Source organism: Ascaphus truei, chromosome 10 (genome assembly GCF_040206685.1).
Source record: "Ascaphus truei isolate aAscTru1 chromosome 10, aAscTru1.hap1, whole genome shotgun sequence".
In the NCBI taxonomy this organism is placed as follows: Eukaryota; Metazoa; Chordata; class Amphibia; order Anura; family Ascaphidae; genus Ascaphus; species Ascaphus truei.
This window is the reverse complement of record NC_134492.1, coordinates 34,606,541-34,627,574: the sequence shown is the minus strand read 5'-3', so window position 1 is coordinate 34,627,574 and position 21,034 is coordinate 34,606,541. Positions and strand designations below refer to the sequence as shown.

Here is a 21,034-nt window from a genome sequence, read left to right as displayed (position 1 = left end):
ACCTGGCTGCTCTTTAACACCACACATTCAATTACTGTCTGTTCTTTCATGTGTCCACCCACAAATAGGTGCACTGTACTGATGTCACGGTATAGTGGAAAATTCACTTTTTATTTTTTACCCCTCCCCCCCCCCTTTTTTTTTGTTATCTGCATAGGAAACAGGAGGCCCAGCTGGGCTCAAATACGCTATTTCAGATCCTGGATCCCCCTGGTTTACGAGCTAACACCGGTACTGTCTCGTACAAGGGAAACAATGACTGTTTAAATCTCCTGCATTACATGGGCCACCAGGAAGCCGCACAGTCATCCATTGGGACTTCATATTGGCCCGCGTGACGCAGGGGGATTTAAAGAGCAGGACGTACCAGCGCTGCCTGCACCGGTGAGTATCCCCGAGCGAAACCGTATTCATTTCACCTCCGGAGACCCCCTGCTTCTCATCCTGGTAAAAGAAAGGGGTGGGGGAGGGCTGCTCCTTTAAAGCAGGCAGTACAGATCTCACCCAACATTTTAAGTTAATGCTGTATTTTAATACAACCTGACTCAATGTATACTATACAGAATATGTCATTGTACAAGTAGGACTCTGAAGTTCTAACGCACAGTTTAAAAAGGATTACTCTGTCATAGTGCCAACAACAGGGAGATCAAAATGAAATTAAGACAGTGGCTGCGCCCTTGCACAGGTGGGAAGGGTTAAGAGGAACTAACAGCTATTATGGACATGTACTGGGAAACTCCTAAATATTTCAATTACTTTTTTCCAAAACACATTTTGCGAGACTGAAAAAAATCAACGACCAGCATAAAAATCTTAGGGAGAAATATACAAAATGGAAAACTTTCATTGAATTGTAGAAAACCTCTGATCCACTTCACATGCAACCATCACCTTTAGCGCTGTCTAGACCAGAGACTCTTAAACTTCTCCATATTGTACACCACTTCAGTGTTAATAACCATTTGGAGGACCACCATATTCACACTTGGCTCTGTCCATCTGTACATTTAGCCATACCATATACCTGAACATTTCCAAACCTGTATTTAGTAGTAATATAAAAAGCTCTGACTGCAGAAGTCGGCTGTTCAAAATTAATTTAAAAAGGTTTCAGAGACCACTAAACTCCTTGGGGAACCCCAGGAGATCAAGGGAGAGAACCTCTGATGTAACCATTGCCCAAATCACTCACTGAAACAAGTGATGTAAACGACAACAATGGTTTGGATCGGCACTCAAATATAGTGCAAAGTATATATATAATTTTTTTTAAAAGACTTACATTATCAGTGTAATTGGATTTAACTCCCTTTTATGGCAGAATCCGTTTTTTGGGGATTTTTTACAAAAAATAGGGGGTGGGCAAGACCTAATGTGGACACCTACATTACACCTCTCTAGCACAAACAATGTAATGTTTCAGGGTCTGTGCCCTTTCCTCCGGCACGGACGCTGAAACATTGCAATTTACTTTGCAATATATTTGGGTACCGACACAAACCATTGTTGTTCCTGTATTCCCTGTAAGGCGATTGGTGGAGGCAGCACATCTGAGCACGAATGCATATGAAATAAGATTTTTTTTTCTCCAAAGCAAAATGTTAACGCTCTTTGATACCGCCGCGCTCCACACATATCCCCATGTATATTGTTATATTATTGTTGACCATTTAAACCGCCTCCTGTTTTTATAACAACCCTGCCCAATCATTTATTTACAAATATTCTATTTACATTTTTAAGAAAAAAAATCTAAATCAAAAATCTCATCCCTAAAAGTCAAGACTTTAACAATGAAACAGTTTAAAAAAAAAAATTTCATTTATATTATTTTAACAAAAACAACGAAAACAACGCGCGTATTGAATATTTTCAGCATATTGTGCTTGTAACAATCCCATTAGGTGGAAGGTTTATAATGATGAAGGGAAAGGGTTTCTTGGGTGGGACTGAACTGAGATCATCCCACATTCAGTTTAGACTGTCATCTGCTCACATGTCTGTGCCATTCCCCCAGCTTATTAAATACACACTATAAATCCCACTGCTCCAGGAACTTGTCCACTCACCAGACACTCCCTGGGTCTGACTTCGGGTTTGTCTTCGGGTAGTCATCTCTCTCAAATCGCTCTCGCCCGTTTATTTTTGGCAGCCAAACTACCAGCGTCCGTTCCACCCCGAGAGAAGGGCTTCTTACTTCCTGGGGACAAAACATTCTCAGCAAGTTCATGTTTCCAGTAGGAGTTCTAGCAATGCAGCACTCGCGCACGAGCTGAAGCCGCAGAGCACCACTACTGGCAGGTGAGGATCGTCACTTCTGGTCCATGTTGTATGTATGTATGTATTTATATAGCGCCATTAATGTACATAGCGCTTCACAGCAGTAATATACATGACAATCATATAAATAACAAATAATACATAATGGGGAGAAGTGCTTCAGACATAAAAGTAACATTTAGGAAAAGGAGTCCCTGATCTGAAGAGCTTACAATCTAATTGATTGTTAGGAAGAACGCACAGAGACAATAGGAGGGCGTTCTGGTAAGTGCGTCTGCAAGGGGCAAAGGTTTATGTATCAGGTGTAAAGTATCAGCCACAGAGCTACTCATATGCTTCATGCATATGGCAATTTTAGGAAAGTTTGCTCTATGGCTGATTGACAAGCACCAAACAAAATGACAATAGGTGTTTGGAGTCTCTGAACCAGAATTAACATGAATGTAATTACTTTGGATCAATAGCATATGGGTGAAAGGATCTAAATGTGGTTTCCCTTTAAACTATTGATACTAGAGAGACTTTCACAGTGTGCTGCAGGCCCTTCTAGCAGCAAAAGGGTTAATCTAACCCATGCTAGACTGTTATAAACAGTTCTCCAATGATGTTTAGAAGGGTGAGTCCAGTGGTTAAAATACTAGCCACTGAAGTAGATGAGCCCTCTTTTAAGTTTTCCCAGCGCCTTATAACATTGTTAACGTCTTTTCTATATCCCAGAATTTGTGATATTCAATGTATGACTGATCATTGGATGCTGTACATTTTCTACACTACCTTTCCATATATGTGTAACTTGGATACAGCTTTTCTCTTTATTATTTTCACTGCACTATTAATATTAACAATGAACTCAGAAATAATATATTGATATGTCCCTTTCTCCGCTGGAGGACAAAGTAAGGATTTGTACCGTTTACAGTTTCCGAATCTTTAGAAATCAGTTACAGTATTAATACTTTTTCAATAACAGTTCAGTCGCTGGGTCAGGGAGTTGGTATTTTATTAGAAGTTCTATTCATTTTAATATTTACTAATAAAGACTGCAATCCTGGTAACATTTTGTTCCCTCGAACCTCAAGTTGGAAAGTAAAAAAAACCTTCCCAACAATTTCTTAATCCAAAAAGTCAAAGCAAAAGGTAACAATTTGGTGCAAAATGGAGGTATTCCCCCCAGAAATGAGCAATACCTGTGAAATTAACCTATTTGTATATTTAAATTAGCTTTTACCCCCCAGATATCGCTGCACGTGTTGTATTAATGAGAGTTTTGGAAGATATACAAGTCATTGTGTACTGGGTACTGTACTAAATAGATCTCTCTCAAAATAAAAATAAAACATTCATAAATGTTTATCACCACATGTGTATATAAAAATATCACTTGTGTATTTGTAGAGAATAAAGTGGCAGAAACCTAAACAAAGAACAAAAAGATATAATCTACAATCAATACTTCAGCTTTATATAAATAAATAAATGCTGCATAAAAGGCATTTATCATTTTCCATGTAATGTCCCAGCCCATCACTAATAAATTCATTAGCATTATATCAGGTCTCTTGAGGTTTCCTAAACAATGTGCCGGAATTCAGTTCAGTTACAGTTATTCAGTTCCCCCTGAAAATTGTTACAAATAATACAAATTGTTAGTTAAAATGAATGTGCTTCTAACCCTGAAAAGTCTGTTTATACTGTTAGCGCAGAATTAAAGCAGCAGTCCAAGCTGCTGTTTTATTTTTATTTTTTCCCCGTTAATATGTGCATCAAATTCAATCCACACAATGATAAATAATTAGCTAAGTTGCCGATTGATCCGTTCTCCTGTGATCGATTAGTGAAGATTCGGCTCCAGGGTTCACTAAATGGCTGTCAGTGCAGCAGAAGAGGACCAAAGAAGCAAAGTTCTGTGGAGAAGATCATGTGACCAGGCAGTCACTAGATACAATTGGTGCACTGCTAGAGAGAGGGCAGGGCTCAAAAAGAGGTGTGCCAGAGCTTGTTTCAGAAGAGGAAGGGGATGTGACTTTGTAAGTGGTTGCTATACAAACAAAAAATGCTTGTTACATTAGAATACATTAAAATGTAATCTATAGTTCTTTAAAAAAAATAATCTACAAGTACCTGTATTTTCTAAGTACAGAACTGATTTATTAAAAAAAAAAATCTCTAGTAGGATATTGGTTGGACTGCAGCTTTAAAGCAGCAATACTACATTCCCACTTTTTTTTTTGATTATTTGTATATGTAAAGCATGTGACAATGTATAATTCTACTTTCTAACCTTAGCTGGCAACCGTTTGATGCTTCTGTTATAAATCTGTCAAAATTGTGATAACATAATGGCTGCTTCAGTTAGTGTAACTCAGCAGCTACAATGTATCCTTATATCCTTATAGTATCCTTATATTACTAAGGTAACATTATCTATTGTTACAGTTTACAGCTCAAACTGCTGGAAATTTTGCAATAAATTATCACAAACAGGACTGTGAATATGTGCAGCCTCATACTGTGTGGACTACATGCTTCTCCCCACCACACAGTTATGTGTAAGACGCAGGGTGCCGCCGTCGCGACGGAGTACGCGCACCCACCCTTGCGCGCGGCCATCTTCCATGCGATGTGTGAACATCCACTGCGCTGTGCTGCAGGAGATTAGGTAGGCGATCGGTGGTTAACGCGTCACGGAGCTGGTTCGCCCTCATTGGCTGAACCAGCTCATGTGACGCTGATGTCACGCAACTGCAGCCTGAAAGACAAGTTCACTTGTCTAGGCAAAATGTCGCAGCGTCAACGCGCTGCTTGGTTGCCAGGAGGACCACTTAGCTTGCTATGCCTCACTGGCTACCATTAGAAAAAGTCACGATCGTGCGCACGCACATGTAAGCGCGCGCACGTTGCGACACCAGCACAATGTGCGCAGCCTAACATTTGTAAGCTAAAGGTCAGACTGCGCACTTTTGACAGAACTTTCCCCAGCATCTCGGCTTAGGCTACGGCCCCGGTAACTCAGCTGCAATGCGCGCCCGCGAGATTGGCGGCGCGTGCAGCCGATTACCTGGTCTGCAGGGAGCTGCAGTAAGAGAGACCGGGGGAGGCGTGGCGGAGGAGTGACGGGGGCGCGGCCATGACGTCACCCGGCAGGTTCGCCCTCATTGGCTGAACCGCCGGGGGGCGTGCCGTATCGCTCGGCGCTCAATTCCATTGAGAGCAGGAGTAGCTCTCGCGCGAGCGCTGCGCCCCCCCTCGCAGCGGGCCCGGCGCCATTGAGGGGAGGGCTCTCGTGCGCGCAGCGTCCGCCACAGCGGACGCTGTAGTAGGCAGCGGGGGCAAGGCCTAAGTTTCTGCTTCCTGCTGCCTGGGCTGTGGGAGCCTCATAAGATTCCTGTGCGGGGAAGACAATAGAAGGGCTACTTTATTTATAGTTACTAAACACTCATTACAAAGCAACGGCGGAGCTTACTGCCAGTAAGTGCGAGCCAGTGCTGTTATTAACCCCTGTACTGCCAGAGGAGCCAGCAACGCATTGCAAAGCATTTCCAGCTGCAGCGGCTCACAAGGCTTTGCAGAAATCTCAACTTCTATGGGACAACACCAGCAAAATGTGAAGGAGGCAGATCTAAAAAAATAAAGGCATTTTAAATGGAAAAGGGTCAACTTCTATCAGTCGGACATCATTTATGTCCAGCTGGTGTTAAAAGCCAGTGACACAGACTCCAAATCAGTGAGTTTAGCCACCCACAGGCATTGCAGGGGTTACATTATCCTCCTGCTCTCTGCATGAGAAAGATGAGCTTGTGCAGGAAGTATATGGGAGGCTCCTCTGTCTCTGTACTTGGTACAGGAGTCATAATTAAACACCCAGAACAGTAGCACTGACCCAGCTGGATATTACACTGCACCATGCGCTAAAGGGTTGCTTTTCTCTTTCCCCTTTCTAGTTGCCTGTGATCATGACGTCGGCTTCCTGTGTTTATTCCATAGTTGGTTTCGTTTCAGGGCTAAGGTGAAAACAAAAGGATTTGTGTTTCTCTGGTGTTACAATCCCTGTATGGGAGAGAGCAATATCTTGGCTGCACAGTGAAAGCATTTATACAGATAACATGTCATTTGCTGCATCATTTAAGAATCTAGACCAGGGGTGGCCACCGACAGGCCAGGTTTTCAGGATATCCCTGCTTCAGCACAGGTGGCTGTCAAAGACTGGGCCACTCATTGAGCTGCCTGTGCTGAAGCAGAGATCCTGAAAACCTGACCCATTGGTGGCCTGTGAGGACTGGAGGTGCCCAGCCCTGCTCCAGACGCTGCTTTTGTTTGGAACATAACGTAATGAGGTGACAGTTCGGGTGCGATTCCAAAACTGCAGTAATTTGGGCCGCGCTATTAGGCAGTAATGAGTAGCACAATGGTAATGGCACCGACTTTGAAGTGGGTTTGAATCCCAGTGGGAGTTCCTTGTGACTCCGGGCAAGTCACTTTATCTCCCTGTCCCTTAGTCACCCCGGGGCAGGATTTACAGACTTTTCATGCCCTGCTAACACTGCAGCTATACATATATGTAAGAGAGAGTTGATTATCATCATCATCATCATCGTTGTTATTATTATTACAAAATAGGCATGAGTGAGGAAAAGTGGGAGTAAGAGTGAAACGTAGGGGTGAAAAATACATGTGAGGCGGGGGGGGGAGCAGGGATTGAGTGAGAGTGGGGTAATTGATGGAGGGGGGGGGAGAGTGAGAGGCTAGACGGAAGGGTGAGAAATACATGGGAAGAGGAAGGGAACTAGAGGGGGCTCGCGAGGTGTGAAATGGGGGGCTTGCAACACTGCTGGAGGGAGGGGGGTCCCAGTCAGAACTCCAGTCCTGGGCCCCAGGAAATCTGTCTGCCGCCCTGATTACAAACAATGATTATAGAGATCAAACAGCACTCCAAACAGGACAATAGCAGTACTGTATGAAGGATGGTGCTACGGGAGCAATAAAGGGAACCCTGTTTCCCTTAAATAATAGAACAGAAACATAGGGATGTCCCCATGCATGTATGTATGCACTGTATATATCAGACAGAAACGCAAACATGAGCAAGGGTAGCAATACGAAAAAATGGAACACACCAAATTGGGATATCTAACGCAAGACAAAAGCTACACCCTCAATGTGAAGATATAAAGAAACAGACCAGTGTACAATGCTAGATAAAAATTACAACAATGGTCTATGAATAATGTTCCTATATCCTAAATTGTACATAACAAGTAAGGGTACTTATCCTATTCACAGGTGATAGACACCAGGTAGGTCCAAGACGTGGAAAGTGTCCAAGCGTCTGTAGCTGAACAGCTGTAAAAAAAATTGGGGGGAGAAAAAGGGGAAGAGATAAAATACAAATACTGCAAACAAGGGGGGCAATTTTCGGGGGAGAATAACCCCCTCTTCAGGCCCGATCCCACCTGTGGTGCCACACCTGGTACTTCCTTTTCATAGCTCTCCAAGGTAGAGGAAGTCCCCAATGTTCCAACAACAGCAAATTAATAACTACGCTAACTCCTCAATAGGTAATTCTCTGACGCGTCAGAAAGCAAAAGACAGCCTTTGTCACCTATGGATAGGATAAGTACATACATGCATGTTTGTAACCGGCTTCACAATGCAGAATCAGTGACCAAGTTCAAACTGAAGATTTCAAAAGGAGGGAACATCCCTCTTTCCCTGACATTCTGAGGCAGGCTGTTACAAAACTCTCTCTGCTATTCAAGTCAGTGTTGTTGTTCCTAACCTGTATCAGAGGTTGGTGAATATCCCCCTTGGAATGGGTATTCTGATTCCTGTGCTTTCTTGTACAATGCAGAAGGTGAACGCTCCAGTCCATGTTCAAAATGGAATGAAAAATCAAAAGTAATTAACACAGTGTCCGGGCATTCCATTACCCAGAATGCTTGTCTATTGTTTAACCACCTTTAATGAAGGTTTTGGAAGACATGCAGGTGCACTTGTGGGTTTTGTGATGCCGACACCACATTGCAGTCTCTTTTGTCCCAAATGAGACAGGAAACACTGTATTTCTTTATACTTGGGGTTTATTTACAGAGATAAATAATATGAATAGGCCCACCGTCCCTTTGAGAAAAACCAAATAATAAAATCAAATCCTATTTCCTTTAGGAAAGCTAACTACACATTTCAGCAGCAACCCTTACTAACCCGGCTGCCAGCTAAGCCAGTTGTCAGCCCCAGAACATGTACATTGCATACAAAGTCTCTGCAGATAATAACAAAGCGCTTGCCTTATCTTTAGTCCTTTAAGGTCCTCTGCAACCAGACGTCACTGTTCAGCACAGCTCTCTCAGCAGTGTCTCTCAGACTTCTTTTACCAGCCTCCATTAGCTGGGGAGCTCCTCTGTCTCATCCCTTCTCTGGGATAAACAGTCTCTCTGTGCCTTGCAACTTCCAGCCTTTTAAAGCACTTCCTTACTATTCAGAACAGGTTGATTAGCTTCATTAGTTATCACCTGAATAGCCTTTCCAAGGAGGATTAAATTAACTCTTTGTGGTGAAAAAGTTCAATAGCTGCCCCATTCAGCCCCTAGAGGACAGCGATGGCACCACAGTTTCTTATTTAAGATGTTGCTGTATATACAGTACGTTGGATTATTATTTCAGCAGAAATGCATAATTATAGTAAAGGGAATCCATACTGGAGGAGATAACATTTGCTGTGCCAATTACCTGGTCTTTCAATATTTGTACAGTTCACCTCTACTTTATCTTTATAGATATATAGTCAACCTGAGGAAGAGAAACAATCCATAGATACAGAAGGAAGATTGGTAGAAGACAATTGTCACACAGGAGTAGACGAGCAAACAATGGCAGAGACACCAACCAGTCAACCTGAGGAAGAGAAACCATCCATAGAGACACAAGTAAGATCTGAGGAAGAGAAAACATCCATAGAGACACAAGTAAGATCGGAGGAAGAGAAACCTTCCATAAAGACACAAGTAAAATCTGAGGAAGATAAACCATCCATAGAGACACAAGTAAGATCTGAGGAAGAGAAACCAACCATAAAGACACAAGTAAGATCGGAGGAAGAGAAACCATCCAGAGAGACACAAGTAAGATCTGAGGAAGATAAACCATCCATAGAGACACCAGTACGATCTGAGAAAGAGAAACCAACCATAAAGACACAAGTAAGATCGGAGGAAGAGAAACCATCCAGAGAGACACAAGTAAGATCGGAGGAAGAGAAACCATCCATAGAGACACAAGTAAGTTCTGAGGAAGAGAAACCATCCATAGAGACACAAGTAAGATCGGAGGAAGAGAAACCATCCATAGAGACACAAGTAAGATCTCAGGAAGAGAAACCATCCATAGAGACACAAGTAAGATCGAAGGAAGAGAACCCATCCATAGAGACACAAGTAAGATCTCAGGAAGAGAAACCATCCATAGAGACACAAGTAAGATCTCAGGAAGAGAAACCATCCATAGAGACACAAGTAAGATCTGAGGAAGAGAAACCATCCATAGAGACGCAAGTAAGATCTGAGGAAGAGAAACCATCCATAGAGAAACAAGTAAGATCTGAGGAAGAGAAACCATCCATAGAGACGCAAGTAAGATCTGAGGAAGAGAAACCTTCCATAGAGAAACAAGTAAGATCTGAGGAAGAGAAACCATCCATAGAGAAACAAGTAAGATCTGAGGAAGAGAATACATCCGTAGAGACACAAGTAGGATCTGAGGAAGAGAAACCATCCATAGAGACACAAGTAAGATCTGAGAAAGAGAAACCATCTATAGAGACCCAAGTAAGATCTGAGGAAGAAAAAACATCCATAGAGACACAAATAAGATCTGAGGAAGAAAAAACATCCATAGAGACAGAAGACAATGCTGATAAAAAGAGATTCTCCGTACATTTAAGCAAACAATGTGTGACAGAGGTGCTGACCAATGTGACACCAAAGGCAGATAAGCAGTGTGCAAAATGGAGACAACAAGCAGAGACATGTGAACACACAGAGACAGATGGCTACTTTGTGAGAGAGACACAGGACAATGAGATAGAACTGAGAGACAAATCAAAGGCACCTGGAGGTTGGCACTTAATAAGAGACCATTGGGTGTATGTGACAGGTAAGCAGCAATTAGTTACATACTCGTTACTATTATAATACACGGCTGTGGGTTGCTGCTTGAAGATCTACAATCAGTCCAAGTTATGAAATTGGGGTGGTCCTTTTTAACCCTTCTGCATTGCAAAGCAATGTGTTGTAAGCCCACCTGGAAAGAAATGGACTAATATTCTAGTTCCATGAACACTTCAGACTTTTACATCAATCTTAATGATGATCAGGTCTTAAAGATATGATGAGCCATGACCTGGAGAAAACATGTAGCTATGATTAGAATCCAGGTGGCCACCCAATCATATCCTATGGCATGGTTGGCCAACTCCAGTCCTCAAGGGACACCAACGGGTCAGGTATTAGGGACAGCCTTAAAACCTGACCTGTTGGTGGTCTTTGAGGACTGGAGTTCGCCACCATGCCCTACGGTATCTAGTAATATCAAACAATGTAAAAGTAATAACAAATATTCAAGTGAAGGAACATTTGGGAAACAGTGATCATAACAGGGTCTCATTTCAAATAATTGATCAAAAAACAGTATTATTGTCGACCAACAAAAGATTCTTAATTTTAACTAAGCAGATTTTCGTTAACTAAGGAAGAATCTAGTAGGAATACGTTTTTACAAGACATAATACAGAAGATACATGGTCAATCTTTAAACAAGGTGGCTAGGTAGCGATGCTGGATTTATGGCGGTGCAGTTGATGCCTCTGGACCCGTGGTTACAAAGACCCCGCGCTCTTCCCCACAACTATTAAACTAAATGCTGGGGGAGATTGTGGGGCCTCTAACTCTCTTGCCTTCTTCTTGGCAATGTCTTCCTACAGTGTCCCTTATCATGGCAAATGCATTGCCATGACAACGGGGCGTAATGTGACGTGACATCATACGGCACCATATTATGCCAACAGGATTGCCATGACAATGTGATGCCGCATGTCACCTCATTACCTGTGCTCCATTTTCATGGCAACGGGGCGCTATTTGACATCGCGGCGCCATGATGGGGGACACTGCTTGAAGACATCCCGAAGGAGAAGGTAAGAGGCCCCGCACCAGTTTTCTTCACCGAGCCCTGCAATATTACCATACGGCCCTGCTATGTACGGTAGAGGAAGAAATGGAAACGAAGAGTCAGCCATTTGGATGGAAAAAGTCACAAGGAATAGAGGCATAATAAGAATGATACGGAATGTAACAAAAGTTGCAAAAAGGGCAATCAGATTAGCAACAATTGAAAATGAAAAAGGATTTCACTGGAAAGTAAGATTAATCCTTAAATGTTCTTCAAGTTGATTAATAACAGATTAGAAAAGAGAATATAGGAACCTTTTAGTGTGAGATGGGCAGGCAGTTGTTTTGTGAGAAGGAGAAGGCAGATGAATGAAATACTTTGCCTCTGTATATTCCAAGGCTGTGGCCTTAACATGAACTAATATTTGATTAACACAGAAATAAGTTTGGTGTAATATAATGGAGGTAAATGAAGCACCTGGTCCTGATGGTATGCACCCAGTCATAGCCAGACTGTGATATTTAAGTACCAGAAGATTGGTGTAAAGCAGACGTGGTGCCTATATTTAAAAAGGGAGGTAGATCACAACCAGGGAATTACAGATCTGTAAGCCTGACATCAATAGTGGGGAAACTATCTGATGTTGTATTAACCTTTACAATGCCTTTATGACATGGGAACTTGCTTACATTTTAGAAGCAGATCGAGCTGACCAATACAGCACTACATAATTTCTACAGTACCAAAGCACTACATCAATATAGCACCGCAACACTACATCAAACACTACAGCACTCAAATACTACATCACTACAGCACTCATACTCTACAGTACTCAGACACTAAAGCACTACATCAATACAGCACTGAAATCCTACAGCACTAAATCAAATACTACCGCACTACATGACTACAGCACTAGATCATTAGAGCGATACAGCACTACAACACTCAAACGCTACCGCATTAAATGACTACAGCACTACATCACTACTGTACTACATCACTGCAGCATTACCGCACTACTGTACTACATCACTGCAGCATTACAGCACTACTGTACTACATCACTGCAGCATTACATCACTACTGTACTACATCACTACTGTACTACATCACTGCATCACTAGAGCATTACATCACTCAATCACTACAGCAAAACATCACAATAAAATCAAACAAAGGAGTACATCCGGAGCTATATATAGCTGAATTCTTGTCCATGTTGGCATCTGAGTTCACTGAATCCAGATGGTTTATTCCTACCTAGTTGTCTTTTAAATGCAATCTAATACAAATTTTGGTTTTATCCTACTACCTTATACTGTATTAAGTTATATATACACATATATTTCTCAATGGTCAGAAGGTTCTGATTCAGAGGAACAACATGTTTTAATATCTAGACTTGATTATGTTCTATGTGATTTCCTCCTGCTGACTATTTCCCTTGTCTTGCAGTTGGTTTGCTGGTGGTCTTTGTCTCATACTTGTACGTTTTGTTGGGGGCCACTTCATCCTCTGCTGCAGATTTTTCAACATGAGTTTGAAAATCTCAGAACTGACTTTCCTGGGCACAAGGAGGTGCTGTGGCTGAGCAGCCAGAAAATGCTGCAGAAACACCTTAACAACTCCCATGCAACTGAGCCCACCCCCCTCATCCTTACCGCAGCCCACGACGGAGAGCTAACCCTGTGCTGCATAAGTAACCGTCCATACAGCCTTCGACCGCGCAGAGGTGTGTGCGCGTCTGTGACGTCACCCTAGGGAAGCGGGTGTGTTTTCTTGACATGGTATACGTGCTACGGGTGGCGTGTCTGTGACGTCACGGAGCTGATTTGCCCTCATTGGGCGAACCACTCACGTGACCTGCCCGTCGCTCCAAGAAATCAGCTTCAACTGATTCTTCATGCACCGCACACTCCCTGCTATCGCGCGCACGCCCGTCTATGGGCGCGATCAATGCCTTAAGGCAATGTGATCGCGCCATGTGCGGATGCTTCCGTGCGGTCTTTGGCAGCATGGCCACACCCTTAGAGGTGTTTATTGATGGGCTTAGTAAAGCTACTAAAGACAGTAATATAGTTAAGCTGCAGATAGCTGAGACTCTGAGCTCAGGCTTCCAGTCCACATCCCGGGCAGCAGTGCTGCATCAACTGGAAGAGCTGCCAGCCGGCTCGCTGCTCATCCTCTACAAATACTGCGATCATGAGAACTCCGCCTTCAAGAATGTGGCGCTGGTGCTCACAGTGCTGCTGGAAGAGCCAACGCTGGAGCCGGAGCTGCCACTCAGAGAACTAGAAGAGAAAGTCAGAGACTTCTTCTGGGAAAAGTTTGCTAGGCCAAGCAGCCTCCGGTCCCACAGTGAGATGAACACAGACAGGCTGAGCGGGGTGTGGAGTCGTATCTCCCACTTGGTGCTCCCCGTGCTACCTATACAAAACATAGAGGCCAGCAGCTGTCCCTGAGCAGACAACAAGACAGAGCCAACAGGATAGAAAATAATCGGTAATAATGCACTGACCAATATTGTACCCAGGCATCGTCTTCCTATGTTGCTGGCCCCTCGTGGTGCCAATTCCAGACACTACCAGGCAGTTGTCAATGCATGTGACCTTATCTGGTACGGATTTATTCATAATTCTGCTTCAAACTTTCTGGGTTTATCTTTTTGTGCCTTACGTCTCACCGAGATTTGCTGAAGACATTCTGGGAACCATGTTCAAATGTCTGTTCTTCTACAGCGACGAGATGCAGAATGGGGATAAAAGTGACTGCGGTTGGCACAAGAAAAAATAGACCCCGTCCAAGTGCCAAGCAACTCACTTGCAAAATGGAACTGAGAATGCACTGCCCATGCGCTTTACTTTCTGGGAGTCACTGAGCAATGGATGTCCATTTGCACCACACAGTTCTCAGGTTCACAATTATCCCCATTTGCCAGCCAAGCATAACTTACCATTGCAGCTATAGAAACTTGCAGCATAAAATCCTTGCAAAAATAGAAAAGAAACACTATTAATAATGCATTTTGTTTTTATTCCGTTTTTTTCAATCGAAATAATGCAGTGAAGATAGGACGATTTCATGTCTGAATAATAAAGATGCTTTATTGTCTATATAAATATATATTCAGTGTGCAACTAGTTAAAATAAGGAATATAGTATTAAGTTAGAAATTATATTGGGTTGATTAAAAATATTGTGTAACAGTTTGATCCTGAAAGATCAAAAGAAGACCCTACAAAATTGCACTCTATGATAGTATAAGTATACTGATAATTGTGTAATTAGTTCTGCCACTTGGGCTCTCTCCAAGGAGTAGGGTCTGTATTTAAAAACCAAAAAAATAACATTTTATTACATCAAAAAGTATATGTGACATAGTGAAATAAATATTACAAATTTGAATTAATTTTTATAGAGATGTCAAGGAAGGTGGTTGCTCCTGAGGATAGCCATCCGAGTGTTCCAGTGTTTTATTTTTATTTAAGGTTTTATTTCATTCAATTCTTGGCTTTCCCTTCCTTTTGTTTTTTCCTTGTATTTCTCGTACCCATTCCCCCTTTTTTCCTTGTCATTTATGTTGTTGGTTTGTGTGTTTGTCCTGTATTGTTTGCTATTGGTATTTAGTACACTATACAAGTCACTCTCCTCTCATATATTTAGTTAGAACACACACTGATTTATCACTTATCTGGCGCAGTGATTTATATATGTTTTTGTATATATCTGTAACTTAGAATAATTCCCCTATAGTATCTTGATTGAACCACTGTATGCCCTGGAACAATGTCTGCAAATAGTTTCCTATTAAATGTTTGATTTGGGGAGGAGCGAGAAAGGGGGAAAAAAATAAAATAAAAAGGGGACCAAACGAATATAGATATCGAATTAAGATAGCAAGGTGGACAGATAGATTAACAGACAAAGTCTGATCGCCCGACTCATATTTCTGCTCCTCTGCCAAAAAGCACAGACAAAGGGAGTAAGATCAAGCTATATTTGAATAGGATGTGCTGACCCTATTGTACCATTATCAAAAGTATCTAATGTATCAAGCATCATATGTATATGTAACCTGTGATTGTAAATACCTCAATGGAAAGCTATGTCTAATTGAAATGCCCCGAATAAAAAATAATTGATAAAAAAAAAGTCAGGAAATGACTACACACGGAGAGAGATTGCTGTTCCCAGAGAAGGGGGACAGAGAAGAGTTCTCCCCAGCTGTGGAAGCTGGCAGTCCCTTAGACCCGCTGAATGGTGGTCACAGAGTCTGCTGTGACTGCCTGGGTCCTAATCCCAGGAAGAGGAAGGACGTGAGACCGTGCGGAAGCGGGGAGGTCCTGTCCTAAATGTTGGATTTACAGAGGAGATTCTCTGAGCTCTCGTGGGGCTAAGCTCCCGTAGGAAGGAAGGACGCAAGACCGTGCTGAAGCGGGAATGTCTGCTCCATAACCTTGGAGTAACAGATAAGAGAAACACTATTTTCCTGTGTGCAGATACTGTATATGTTTAGCTATAATAGTACCTGTTTTGGGGTGGTAACCAGTTTAGCAGTCCCTCCAGTTAGTAGGGCTTGAAGCTGCATGTACAGTTAGTCTCCTAAGAGGAGTAGGCATTTATTTTATGATTTCGTGTGACTTAAAGGGACGGCGGGCCTATTAGTGTATTATTTAACCCTGTAAAAAAAAACATATAGAGAAATACTACGGTTCCTGCCTTAATCTGGGACATAAGATCCTACACTGTGATGGAGAAATCTATATATATATATATATATATATATATATATATATATATATATATATATATATACTGTCATATTCAATTTCCTACATATCTTATGTATTTATAGCTTTATTTATATAGCGCCATCCAGGTACATCGCGCTTCACAGCAGCAATACATGTGACATATTATAAGAGCTTCAGACATAAAAGGGAGTCCCTGCCCTGAAGAGCTTACAATCTAAGTGGTAGGTAGGGAAAACTTAAGACAGGAGGGGGTTATGGTAAGTACGTCTGCAAGGGGCCAAGGTCAGTGCACGAGACGTATAGTATCAGCCAGCAGAGCTACCCATATGCATAGTTAAAGAGGTATATTGTAAGACAGGTCTTAAAAGGTGTAGCGAGAGGGTGCCAATCCGATATTGAAAGGAAGGATATTCCAGAGGTGTGGGGAAGTGAGTGAGAGAGGTTTTAGGCAGGAGAGGGCTTTAGATACAAAAGGGGTAGACAGAAGACATCCTTGAGCAGAACGCAACAGTCGGATAGATGTATAGCGAGAAATTAGGGCTGAGATGTAAGAAGGGGCAGAAGAGTGAGGAGGAGAATTTGGAAGTGTGATATAGCATTTAATAGGCAGCCAAGAGAGGGATTTCCACACAAGAGACACTGAGAAAGATTTAGGAGAGTAGTGATTCAAGCAGAAGCGTTTATGATAGATTGTAGGGACACCTCCCTCCAGAGCTCACTCCTCCTCGCCTTTTTAACTTGGGAGGTCTTTTCACTTTGCTGCAAAGAACCAGATCTACTATGGTTCTTTCCCCTCATACAGAGGTAAAGGGAAGGGTTCACAGTGTAGTGCAAGACCTGCATTAATTTTGGTTATACCTTGACGTGGTATGCAGGCTTATGACGCTTTGGCCAAAGGGTTTAACTAAATAACCAAGTAAATATTATTATTGAAGTATTTAAACTTTATACTTATTACTTTATGTTTTGTCAATTGGATGTAGCATTGGGCACCCGTCTTTTGTTATACACATTTGCCACGCCCAATAGCACTCTTTTTGACATAAATATATATTCATGATGTGGTGGGTGTAGGAGTTTGAGCAGATAGGTCAGACAGTAGAAGGTTACAATAATCGAGACGGGAGAGAATGAGGGCCTGCGTTGTTTTAGCAGTAGAGGTACTTCCATTTCTATTTTTTTTATTTACAGATATTAATTCCATATCCTACATTATATCTTGTTAATTCCATTTACTGCATTATATATTATTCTCATTCCATGTCTTACATTATATTCTTATGTTTATTCTTTTTTTCTTTTGTATTTACGGATGTAGATTCCATTTCCTATATTGTCATTTTTATGTTCATTCCATTTCCTACAATATAGTCTTGTTTGTTCCAGGTTGTTTAATGATATTCTTGTTTGTTCCATGTTCTGCATTATATTCTTATGTTCATTCAATTTCTAACATTATATATCAGTGTACAGGCATACCCCGCTTTAAGGACACTCACTTTAAGTACACTTGCGAGTAAGGAGATATCGCCCAATAGGCAAACGGCAGCTCACATATGCGCCTGTCAGCACGTCCTGAATAGCAATACCGGCTCCCTACCTGTACCGAAGCTGTGCGCAAGCAGGGAGACTATAGAGCCTGTTACAAATGCGTTATTTACATCAGTTATGCATGTATATGACGATTGCAGTACAGTACATGCATCGATAAGTGGGAAAAAGGAAGTGCTTCACTTTAAGTACATTTTCGCTTTACATACATGCTCTGGACCCATTGCGTACATTAATGTGGGGTATGCCTGTATATTCCTTTAATTTTTTGTGAGACACACACACACTTTGGAAAACGTAGCATATCAGGTCGGCCACCACTGCTTTGCGTGGGTCTGATCTTTACATTGATATATTTCTATTAACATGATAGACCCTACCAATATTTAGCTTTTACTACCTACTACAAAGTTGCACCAAAATATGGTTCCCAAACCTAAGGAAAGTGGAAGTTTGCCTGGTATTAATTAGGGAATGTTTATGTTTATTCATAGTTGATACTCCGGATATCTTCCTAACTGAAAGTACAGGAAAAGTTCAGGATATAAACAGCTTTAGGTAAAGGAGGAAACATGGATTTGCTAAAGTCGAACATGTTAAAGGCTCATTCCTCCTACAGAAATGTTGTGTACATACAGGAAATGTAGAAGGAAAGGAGCACAGCATCCGCATCAGTGGATCAAAAATATATGGGGCAACTCCAGATGTAGCAAAATTGTGTTTATTGCGCAATCAGCTTAGCAATGAAGGTGTAGGAAACACACCATACAGGAAGCAGGGGTTCTCGGGGGGATGAACAGAGTTCATTTCAGCTCCAGAGACCCCCTGGTTTCTGGGATATTCACAGTGGGAAAGTGTCACCATGACCTCCCCTACAAGGGAGACAAAACGGAGGTTTAAATCTCCCACGTCACTGGCCAATAGTAAGCGGCGACAAGTGATGTTGCAGCTATTGGCCTGTGTGCTGCTGGGAATTTAAACCTCCATGAAGTACCAGCGGCAGCTTCACCGGTAAGTATTTCAGGAACCAGGGGTCTCAGGAGTGGACATTAATGCAGTTTCAGCTCAGGAGACCACCTTGCTTCACATCCTCTTCTGGTATAAAAACAAATGGGTGGACAGGAGTAACCATACAATTTAGGTAGAACTTAACCACAAATTATGCACAACTTGAGCAATAGAAAATGCGCCTATATCAGGGATGGCCCACTCCAGATCTCAAGTCCACCAACAGTCAGGTTTTAAAGCTATCCCTGCTTCAGCACAGGTGTCAAAATAAATGACTGAGACACTGATTAAAGCTATCCCTGCTTCAGCACAGGTGGCTTAAAAACACCCGAGGTCTATATGGTCATTGTGTAATATTGTTTAACCATTGAAATCCTACAGTATTAGCGGATCGGTATTATTTCAAGGTTTTGTTTTGTATAATTTAGAACCTTATTACTTGAAGTACTATTCACACAATGTAGTAGAGAACAGAAACCGCGCTCAAGCTTTCAAAGTTTGCAGGCGAGTGTGATCTTTCAACTTGTATCTCCTTGCTGCTGCTAAGAAAAAAAGATAATGTCGGCGCCAATTATAATAGTGAAAATATTCAAACCATGTGGTGAACAGTCCAAATCAAAGTCCTTTGGTAATTGATGATGGATGATGAGCAAAATGCAGATTCTCTCCAAAACGTGACGTGATATATGAAAAAATAAAAAGAGAAGATTATAGTGCAGTATGTCAGTATTGTGGACATAAAAACATATAACACTAACAACATATAACATACAAGACAGACTCACAACAACAACAAGCCAGACAGAAAATAATAAAAAAGCTATTTATTGACAACTAGTGCAGGATTCTGGAGGGTGTCACACACCAATCCGGGGGGGGGGGGGGGGGGTAAAATCGTTACCCTACTCACAGAATAAAGGATATTTAAAAGCAGTAGGACTGGAAACACTTTCTGTGGATCCAAGATGGTGACCGGAGCTCTCTCTCTGGCGTCCCCACGTGTGGCAGATGCTGTGTGGAGCTCCAGGTACGCAGGAACAGTGATGCTGCTGCGCGGGCGTCGCGTCACGCTCTCTCCTCCTGCCGGTCTCCTATTCTCCTGCTCTCCAACCGGGCGGTGTGCTCCCCAACTCCAGGAATCAATTGCTTCTAAAAACGGATCTTCCCAACGCGTTTCGTGCGCATGCGCATGAAGAAGTGCGCGCATGCGCACGAAACGCGTTGGGAAGATCCGTTTTTAGAAGCAATTGATTCCTGGAGTTGGGGAGCACACCGCCCGGTTGGAGAGCAAGAGAGCAGGAGAATAGGAGACCGGCAGGAGGAGAGCGTGACGCGACGCCCGCGCAGCAGCATCACTGTTCCTGCGTCCCTGGAGCTCCACACAGCATCTGCCACACGTGGGGACGCCAGAGAGAGAGCTCCGGTCGCCATCTTGGATCCACAGAAAGTGTTTCCAGTCCTACTGCTTTTAAATATCCTTTATTCTGTGAGTAGGGTAACGATTTTACCCCCCCCCCCCCCCGGATTGGTGTGTGACACCCTCCAGAATCCTGCACTAGTTGTCAATAAATAGCTTTTTTATTATTTTCTGTCTGGCTTGTTGTTGTTGTGAGTCTGTCTTGTATGTTATATGTTGTTAGTGTTATATGTTTTTATGTCCACAATACTGACATACTGCACTATAATCTTCTCTTATTATTTTTTCATATATCACGTCACGTTTTGGAGAGAATCTGCATTTTGCTCATCATCCATCATCAATTACCAAAGGACTTTGATTTGGACTGTTCACCACATGGTTTGAATATTTTCACTATTATAATTGGCGCCGACATTATCTTTTTTTCTTTTCATGCTAAGTTACTGACTGTACAGTTAGTTTTTGTCTGGCTGCCACTCTTTATTATTTGTCCCAATAGGGGTTTGTGATTTTTAGCGGTTTTGCACCGTCTTTTCTGATTTTGGTCCTTGCTGCTGCTGCTGCTGTGTTGGAGCACTCCAGGCTCCTCAAGATATCACGGAGATCGGATCTCCAGAAATAGGTAGAGAAAACACAAAGCGCACCAGACAGAAGTATAAAGATTGTAATGAAAGGAATAAAAAGTATATGAGCACTTACAATGAAGTAAATGTTGGTGAACAAATCCCTGTTCGCTGGGCTAGCTGGGCACTCATGAGGGCTCAAAGACGTGCAGCTCAGTACCCTGCACGCTGGGGCATGACCTGTGTTGCAAACTAAAACATCCGTCACTTCCTGGTTCTGTTAGCGG

At 42.3% G+C, this 21,034-nt stretch overlaps 2 protein-coding genes across 2 annotated transcripts; both read left to right on the top strand.

Annotated features, from left to right (window-relative positions):
* The first annotated feature begins 2,000 nt into the window (after nucleotides 1–2,000).
* LOC142503801 (uncharacterized) lies at nucleotides 2,001–13,175 on the top strand. The gene is made up of 3 exons (XM_075616521.1): nucleotides 2,001–2,304; nucleotides 9,057–10,431; nucleotides 12,907–13,175. Exons 2-3 carry the CDS (start codon nucleotides 9,150–9,152, stop codon nucleotides 12,987–12,989), a joined length of 1,365 nt encoding a protein of 454 aa, XP_075472636.1. The 5' UTR covers nucleotides 2,001–2,304; nucleotides 9,057–9,149; the 3' UTR covers nucleotides 12,990–13,175.
* Nucleotides 13,176–13,207: 32 nt separating this feature from the next.
* On the top strand, nucleotides 13,208–15,569 carry LOC142503802 (torsin-1A-interacting protein 2-like). The gene has a single exon (XM_075616523.1). It carries the CDS (start codon nucleotides 13,395–13,397, stop codon nucleotides 13,911–13,913), a length of 519 nt encoding a protein of 172 aa, XP_075472638.1. The 5' UTR covers nucleotides 13,208–13,394; the 3' UTR covers nucleotides 13,914–15,569.
* The last annotated feature ends 5,465 nt before the right edge of the window (nucleotides 15,570–21,034 follow it).

Excerpts from the sequence above, each read along its gene's own strand:
- LOC142503802 (XM_075616523.1), top strand. The coding sequence starts at position 13,395 with ATGGGCGCGATCAATGCCTTAAGGCAATGTGATCGCGCCATGTGCGGA.
- LOC142503801 (XM_075616521.1), top strand. The coding sequence starts at position 9,150 with ATGGCAGAGACACCAACCAGTCAACCTGAGGAAGAGAAACCATCCATA. Across the intron at positions 10,432-12,906 it reads CCATTGGGTGTATGTGACAG|TTGGTTTGCTGGTGGTCTTT; the intron begins GTAAGCAGCAAT and ends CTTGTCTTGCAG.